This window comes from the organism of the source record quoted next, unplaced genomic scaffold (assembly GCF_019419815.1).
Source record: "Pyrus x bretschneideri cultivar Hongxiangsu unplaced genomic scaffold, Pyrus_bretschneideri_v1 Contig40, whole genome shotgun sequence".
In the NCBI taxonomy this organism is placed as follows: domain Eukaryota; kingdom Viridiplantae; phylum Streptophyta; class Magnoliopsida; order Rosales; family Rosaceae; genus Pyrus; species Pyrus x bretschneideri.
Window position 1 is genome coordinate 1598427 of NW_025999724.1, and position 8498 is coordinate 1606924.

General features: G+C 38.1%; 1 protein-coding gene across 2 annotated transcripts; it reads right to left on the reverse strand.

Moving 5' to 3' along the window:
* Positions 1-1905: 1905 nt before the first annotated feature.
* On the reverse strand, positions 1906-6986 carry LOC103929309 (exportin-2). Of its 2 annotated transcripts, none has more exons than XM_048565921.1 (2): positions 3772-6986; positions 1906-2592 (listed from the first exon to the last, which is right to left on the reverse strand). In XM_048565921.1, exon 1 carries the CDS (start codon positions 6723-6725, stop codon positions 3810-3812), a length of 2916 nt encoding a protein of 971 aa, XP_048421878.1. In that variant the 5' UTR covers positions 6726-6986; the 3' UTR covers positions 1906-2592; positions 3772-3809. The 2 variants fall into 2 exon arrangements, with proteins under 2 accessions (XP_048421878.1, XP_009336759.2); XM_009338484.3 differs by having other exon boundaries at positions 3807-6981.
* Between the last annotated feature and the right edge of the window lie 1512 nt (positions 6987-8498).

The window sequence follows — 8498 nt, forward strand, 5'->3', positions numbered from 1 at the left end:
TACAATCATTTTGAAAATTTGATCAAACATTTTCCTAAAATTTTGGTTATTAATTTCAGTTTTTCACATAAGTTCAATTTTGTTTAGAATTTTAGTTTTTCACAACTTTTCCTGGACATTTCGTATTTTTTCTTTCTTTCTTTTCTTTTCCTCTTATCCCTATATTCATGCATTTATTATCCTCCTCTATGCATTTTTTTTTTATTGTTTGTTATAATTTTACTCTTTTTTTTGTGATTTTATAACAAAAAAAAATTGTCAGATTTTATTATTTAAAAGACCCCGCACATAATAAAGATTTGTTTGATTATATAGCTACGTCTAGTTACCTATAATATGGACACATTCAGTTTTATAATGGATTTGATTTTTTGTATTTCTCAGTATATTTGGAATGTAAATATACCAAAAAGGTTATCTAATATAGACATTTGGTTTTGTGGTACATTTGTGATTTTTTGTTCATTTGGTCTTTTGGTACATTTGGAATCTAAACGTACCAAAATGGTTACCTGACAATGGGCATATTTGGTTTTATGGTACATTTGAAATTTTGATACATTTGGTTTCTCTGTACATTTGAAATCGAAACGTACCAAAAGGGTTACATAACAATGGGTACATTTGGTTTTATGGTACATTTGAATTTTTTGTACATTTGGTTTTATGGTACATTTGAATTTTTGGTATATTTGGTTTCTCCGTACATTTAAAATCTAAACGTACCAAAAGTCAATACTTTTGTTCTCAAATGTACCATAAGTTTTAAGTATATTTTTTATATATCTATATGTGAAAAAATATGTATTGAAGACTTTTTATTGAGACATTTCTAATAGAAAGAGATTTTTTTTTTAAATACTGATAATAAGGTAATGAGGAATTAGTTATTTTATTTTATTTTATATTAAAAAAAATTCATTTAATGCGTAGAAGTTGATTGATGAAATTAAATTCCTATATTATAGGTAATTAGTTGCTAAGCTACCTTATGCCTCTATATAAATGCATTTAAATTAATGACATGAAAATTAAATAAATAGAAAATTATTGAGGTGACAATTGATCAAGGCATCTTAATCAAATCTTTAAAAGAGATGAATGTTTAATCTAACAAATATAAAAAAGATGTAAGACATTCTAATTTTTCCTAAAAAGAATGAGCTTGTTCCCCCAATGCAAGCATTATTATTATTATTTTGACAAGGTGATACTCTATATATACAGTAAACTATGGAGAAATAGATTTAAACGCAACTGCAAAATGGAAGGCACTGTGATCTGGACAAATAAGCAACAGTCCATCATAGTGATACGCATTTTGGGCTTAGTCCAACAAGATCATGAATTTGCATTTGCTTTCTCAAGAGTCATCGGCCGAAGGGTAAAAAGGTATATGAACAAGCCTCACAATTTTCACATCTACGGAATTCTAGGACAGTTTCTCACATCTACCTGTTCTTTGATTGATTCAACTTTCAAGAACAAGAAGTCTGTGTGGACACCAGTTTTTCTCTCGATTTTACCCGCCATCGCGGGCCTTGTGTCCGTAAATCCACCAAGTAGACAGAAAATTACGCACAATAGCATATGATTGACACAAGACAGGAATAGTTGGCGTAAGATTTTTATTACACTTATTTTAACCTCTTACACCCCTCATTTTAATTTGAACCGTTAATTCTATTTAATTTATTTAATTCGATGACCATAAATGAAGAGCGAAAAAATAATTTCCCTTTATACAATTCTATATCTTACACGGGCACGTCGTATGCATGATGTCAATGGAATCATATTTGTTTAGTTAAATTAGCAAATCCAACAGGGGTTTAGTGCTCGATTATAAGTAGGTCACTGTGTTTTAGCAAAAGACGACATTTTATATCAACAATAAACGTCGTATATACGAACAAACATGTTGCACACTTTATTGTGTACTCTCCATATGTTACTAAAAAGTACATTGCACAAGTGCTGCCAGCATGCGTCCATTAAAAACCTTCCTTCCTTCGACACCGACAAAGTCGAAGAAAAGCTTCATCTTCTTCCTCAGACCTGAAAACTTCCGGGTTCCCCTCCCACCACAAAAAAAACTTCATAGGGGTAATGCTAAAACCTTAATTCACTTAACCAACCAGGGATTTCACGAACTGAAATATCGACGACGCAACAATTCCTTTTTCTTCTTTTGGGAAAGACAAAGGTGCAACAATATGCATACATGCAATGGAAATATTCAACAAAAACAGACTTACATGACAACAATACAGATCTACCATAATTTAGACAAATGCATGCTGACACAGGACGGGGTGCGGCAAAGACGTATCCATGATGACTTGGACATAGGACTGCAACACTAGAATCTAGGTAACTGGGTGCTCGCCGTCATGGTAGATCGACTCAGGACAAGTGTAACAAAAAATCTCACATCATTTCTGCACAAGATCTTAAATGTTGCAGAGATGAAGACGACAATCATCAAAACCTGGAGACTGCAAGGCAGTACAGGTTGCTCACATATGTATGCTGACCAAGACTCGTTGAAACTTCAAATGAAAGCCCACACCTTCATTGCCACGTGAAATCCTGCAAGTTTACACATGAAATTAGATGATTTCTTGAATGTTGTGGCATTAATCATATTCGGATTAGACAGAAACAAAATAAAATATAAAACAAAGATCTGAAGGGGGTAAACTGTAGGAAAATCTGAGCAGTTACTCGACTAACATAGGAGGTTAAGTTATACAGCAATATAACATATATGCCACTAACACGAAAATACATGAGATGATAAACAAAGGTATCATTACCAAAAAGTAGCAATTACAGTAGAATTAATAGTCAAAGGTAAGATATGCAAACAGGGAAGCGAGGAAATTCATAGATGCAAAATAGTGCTAACACTCACTCGCAGGTTTGACATGTAGTGCTAGCATGCCTAGATTGAGAAATAGAAACGAATACAGCAAGAGCTTAAACCAACCAAACTTTCACTGTAACTTGAGGAAACCCCTTGAACATTGAACACACAAGGACTAAACATCAACTCTGGAGACCCTCTAGTACAGAAAGAAAATTGAGACAATGCAGCTTTTCACAAACGTATAGCCAAAACTGGCTAAGAGTCCCAAGGCCATTGCTTTCCTCCAGTCACAACATGAGCAAACCAGTTTTTGGCAATACTCAAAGTTCAAACCTGTCCCAGTTACGGCTAATACCCCAGATTCACCATTCAATTTCAACAACTATTTTTTTTTACACTTTTAATCAATAAATGTTCCCAAACAAGTAATAACTTTTTCCTTACCATCCAACTTCTACTCTGTAGTTTACCAGTGGCAGTATTTTTAGCACGAATCAAATATTAAAGCTACTCATAACAATTACCTAAACAAGATGTCTTCCTAGGCCGTTATTTTAGCATTCCAATAGACAAAACATCTTTTAGATACAAAAAATTTATCCAAGGGAAGAAGAGCATATGACAGAGAAGATATGATTAGATAATTTCTTATCTAGCCCAATACATTTCGATCAAACTGCAAGATAAACTCAATGCTGAGTAACAAATAACTAGCCAACATCCTTTCTGTGTCAGAACATATGTACCCCCACCCCCACCCCCACCAAAAAACGAAAAATTGTGTATCACATGTTTACTCACCAACTATTACCACAATATAAATATATTACAAACAATTCCATATTGTAATTAAAACATGTGCATGCATATCCATAGAAAATAGTAGGGATGGTGCATAACTAAGAGAACAAGAATGTTTTATATGCATACTCACCACTCAAACAATCGGGCAATTATAAAATTCACATAGACGACCTAGTTCTGCCTGATTGGCTGGGTCAAGATACTGACTGATGATTTGAGGGTATCTGTTAGGGGAAAGTTTGGAAAACCCAGCCAATGAAGTTACCAAAAATTCTTTTGGATCCTTTATATCTTTCAGAGGGTCGTCCTCTCTCTTCCCAGCATTGTGAAGACGAACAAAGGTGGCAGAGTAACCTGCGTTTTCAGCAATATCAGGCATTTCTGGATCCTCTTCAACCCTGTCCTGTTCAGGCCGCGAAAGAAGGGTCATAATGCTGTCCAGCATCTTCCCCCAGTGTTCAACAGCTGCGGCATCCAGAAGTGCTGGAGATTCACATAGAAGTCTGGTTGATGCAACAGCAGTCAACTTAGTCTCAATGACTCCTGTAATAAGCTTAAGATTGGATATCCAAAACTGCACCAAGATGACCTGAAATATGTTGCCCTGAACAGCATTCATTGTATCCGCAAGGTTTTGAGAGCCGTGTTTGACCAGAAAGAGTGACATAAAAATCAAGAGAGACTTAATAAACTTTCCTGTTTGCCTGGTTTGGAGCACCGTGAAAAGGGCACTCCAAATGCCACCAATGTAAGGCGCAATCACATTATACTCAAGGCTGTCGATAATAGTATTTAGCACATAGAAACCCTGTTCATCTGTGCTACGAGCTGAGACAAGCTTATTAAATATCACAAGCACTTGCTGCAACCTCCCCCCTTGGTTGAGCTCATGGGGTGCCTTGTAAAGGAATGCTTGAAGCAAACGCACAAGAGCTGGAACATTAGACGCCTTTTTCCATAAATCAGGGGACAAAAGTATCTCAAAAATATGCATGTAAGACGGTGAGATTGGCGGGTTATTCAACTCAACTAGCTGAGCAAGCAGCTGAAATGCATAAGGAAAGAACTCGGTCACATCTTCCCCTAGTATCTTCTGGAGGCTGGGAAATAGGCTCGTCTCAAAAAGTGATATTAGAGAGGCATTCTTCCCACATGCACGCTTCACAAGAACAGCCACCGACTCAAAAAGATAGTGGTTAAATATTGGATTCTTGGGGTTTTCACAAGCTTTGTTGAGTAGTAATGTTAACCCTTTAATGCAAGGATCAGCAATCTCAAACGATATGTCAGCAACCCCGAGAACTCGCATAATACCCTTCATTATGTATTGGTTTTCCTCAGATTCTGGAACCTTCAAGGCCTCAAAGAGATTGTTCATCAGTTGTGGTAGAACAGGAGAAATATCTGTTGAAGTATATCTTGGTCTTCCACCATCGTCCTTTACCATCAAAAGTTTCTCAATACAACTTGCAGCATAAGAGTGAACAACATTTGACTCTGCACGAAGGAACCGAATCAAATCTGGAAAAAATTGCAATGCCATAGGCTTTGGTATGTGATTCCTGAACATTGTGAAAAACTTCAGTGCACCGGCCTTGAGCATCGGAAACCCATTGACATCCTGACTCTGCAATTCTGGAGCAATTACCGTCCCAAAAAAGTTCTGAACATCAACAAGATCAGTCGAAACAGAAGTACCACCAGCCTTCTTAATAGCAAGCGATACAACCAAGTATATAGCACAGTCCTTATCCTTCCAATTCGCAACTGGGTTTGTAGCAAAAGAGCTTAGCAAACTCTGTATCTGTAGAGAAACCAAATTGGTAACCTGTTGTTTATAATTGCTAGCGATCCCTTTAAGAAGCTCACATGCAATCCTCCTCCTAGTATCGAGATCACTACCCTCCATATCCCTCCTGATGAACTCAATAAAGTTCATTTCAAATAGTTCCTCATCCTCCTCCCTCAGTCTCACATTAGGGATCACAATGCCCTGACAAATCTGTGGTATCACACCCTCAGCAGCAAAAAGATTATGATGCACACTTGTGCTAACTGTGGTCAAGAACTTAATAGCTGTAACAGCCAACTGATCACGGCTCGACACGTGAGACACATTCACCAATAATTGCCAGACAGCGAGCGCAAAATCATTCAAGTACACCTGAAATTCTTCCTCATTCTTTTCCATGTAAAGGTTAATATTCTCGCAAACAGCTGCACGCAACCCATCGACCAGTGCAAGCCCATTAGCGCTACTCTCCAGCGCTGGATAACTAGTGGTTAAATATTTTTTCATCTCAGTCATCCACTCATTCATATGGTCCTCAAAAAACTCAGGCAACTCTTGAAAATTCAATGAGTAGAAAATCCTACAGCACAATCTCTGTGACTCAAAAAGGGGCTTAAGCACCACGGCAGACCCTCCGGAATTAGCAGCAGACTCGATCAAGTTTGCAGTTTTCATGAAAATTTCCAAAAGGGGAGCGGCGAAATTATCCAAACAGTATTTCAAATCAAGCAAAAGATCATTGGTCTTGTACTGATAACGAAATTTCTTAAAAATGGAGTTGGCAGTGCCGAGAATACCGTTAATGGAGGCGTAGTCGCCAGCAAGCGAAGCCGCCCCAAGGCTGGAGATGAGCTCGGGGAGCAAAGCGGGCCACAACTTGGGGAAATCGTGCTTGCCAATGAGGACTAGGGCTTCGCTGAGCTGCCCCTGAATCTTGGGTGTCGCGGAGAGCATGAGGGAGACGATGAGGCCCTTGATCTGGTCCTTCTCGGCGTCGGGGATGGGGGTCTCGTCGGAAGAGGCGTTGGGAGCCCATCGCGCCTTGAGGTGGTTTTTGAAGTTGACGGAAGCGGCCTGCCGGATCTGGTCATCAACGGTGGGCTCGGCGACGAGGCGGAGGACGGCGAGGCCGTAATTGGGGTGGAGGGATGCCTCGGAGAGTGAAGCCTCGGCGCGGCGGCGAGGCTCCGGGGATGGAGAGAGGGTGTGGAGGAAGCACTGAGAGAGGTGCTGTAGGGTTTCGGGGTTCCATTCCATTGTTGGGATGGAGCTCTCGCAGTATCTAGATTTTGGTTAGGTGGGGGGGGACTAGGGTTTATGCGATGTGCGGAGATTTTGAATGCGAGCGAAAGGTGTTTGTGTAAATAACTGAGAGAGAGAGAAAGAGGAGAGGGAAAATTGAAGAGTCGGGGGGTTTAATTTAGGGATTTTTGGTCTGCGAGTGGAACTGTGGAAGAAAGCAGCAATGCTAGAAAAATGTGGAGATGCGCACCGTGATTATTCCCCTCTAAACGGCGGCGTTTGGCAGCCCTCAGGGCCAAGGCCATTAATTCATAAATTATATCAGAGGAAAATATGTCTTGAAAAGGGGAAGGGAAAAGATTTAGTGAAATTGTTTTCCTAATATATACGATTTTGGGAGGATTATATCAGTTTAAAATTTCTTTTGTTTCCTTTGCCAAAATAAAGAAAAGTAAATGAATAGTGGGAGGCCACCCCTTCCAGGCCAAGGTATATCACAAGTTTTTTTTTAGGACTTAAAACAACTCCAATGGTTGAGATAAAATTTAAAATTTAAGTTTTAAACTCATCCAAAGTTTCTACAATTATTGGGGTAAAAAAATGTTTTGGGTCTTATTTTCAGGCCATATTTAGCCCATACAATGAGCCAAGATTAGTGCATGAGACCCAATGTTAGGATCTAGTTGCTGATGTTGTCGACCGAGGAAAGGCCAACGATTATTTTTTTATCGGACGGCCCACGTGGTTGAACTGTCAACCAACGGTCAAATTCAATTTTTTTTTTTTTAAAACCAAGTTTGTAAATTCATTAAATTCAATAGTTGAGATCGAATATGCGCAAATATAACAAGATAATGATAATTGAATTTGACCAACCTCGTTTGTTTGAATGCGAATCATAATTTGTATATGTTTGTTTTTTAAAAGGTACGATGAAAATCTTACAAAGGGATATGCCACACCATTGTAAGTTTAATTGAAACTTAATCGAAAATTTCAACCGATCGAAAGAAAAAGGAGCAGCCACACCTCAACACCTCCTCAACTATTTATTAATGAATGAAATGGCTATTTGTTTACCAAAGTGGGCTAATACCCTGTTGGGTTCTTATACAAAGGTCTGCGTATGTAGCCCGTTTGGTAACAACAAACAAGCCCATTCCTGAAATTGGGTTTTAACATTTGCCAGTTATATTAATGGGCCTTTGCTAAAGCTGACCCCAATCAACCCCAACTGGAATAAGAGTACGGAGACCTAAACCTCCAAATTATGGATCCGACTAGAATACATATAAGAGCTCGTTTATGTAACCGTAATCAAAATATGAGGAATTGGATTAAGGAGGAACTGAAGTGAAGAGGAGTCATAATCAGATTCCTGTTGAAACTGTTTACTTAAATGTTCAGGAATCGGAATAGAAATGAAACTGAATTCATAGAAGTTGTTTGCTAATTCACTTAAATCGGAATAAAAATTGATATGATTACTAAAATACCCTTTTTGTTTTATTTATTCTATATTTATTTTTAAAAATATTTAACTACTTATTTTTAGTTATTTAGTTAAATTAAAGAGTTAAATGTCCACTATTGTATAAAAGCCAAAGAAATAACCCAGCCACATTCATCTTCCTCCCTGCAGAAGAAAAAACCCAGAAACAGAAAGAACTAAGCCATCAAGACCAGACACACGAGCAATTTGGCCCTAGACCTTGAGGTCACAATCGTCAAAGCGATGTTTGATAAGAGCATATTTAGGCGACTTACTTAGCTTGTTTTTGTGCATCT

Bases quoted from the DNA above. Each gene is read 5' to 3' on its own strand.
- LOC103929309 (XM_048565921.1), bottom strand. From the start codon at position 6,725: ATGGAATGGAACCCCGAAACCCTACAGCACCTCTCTCAGTGCTTCCTC.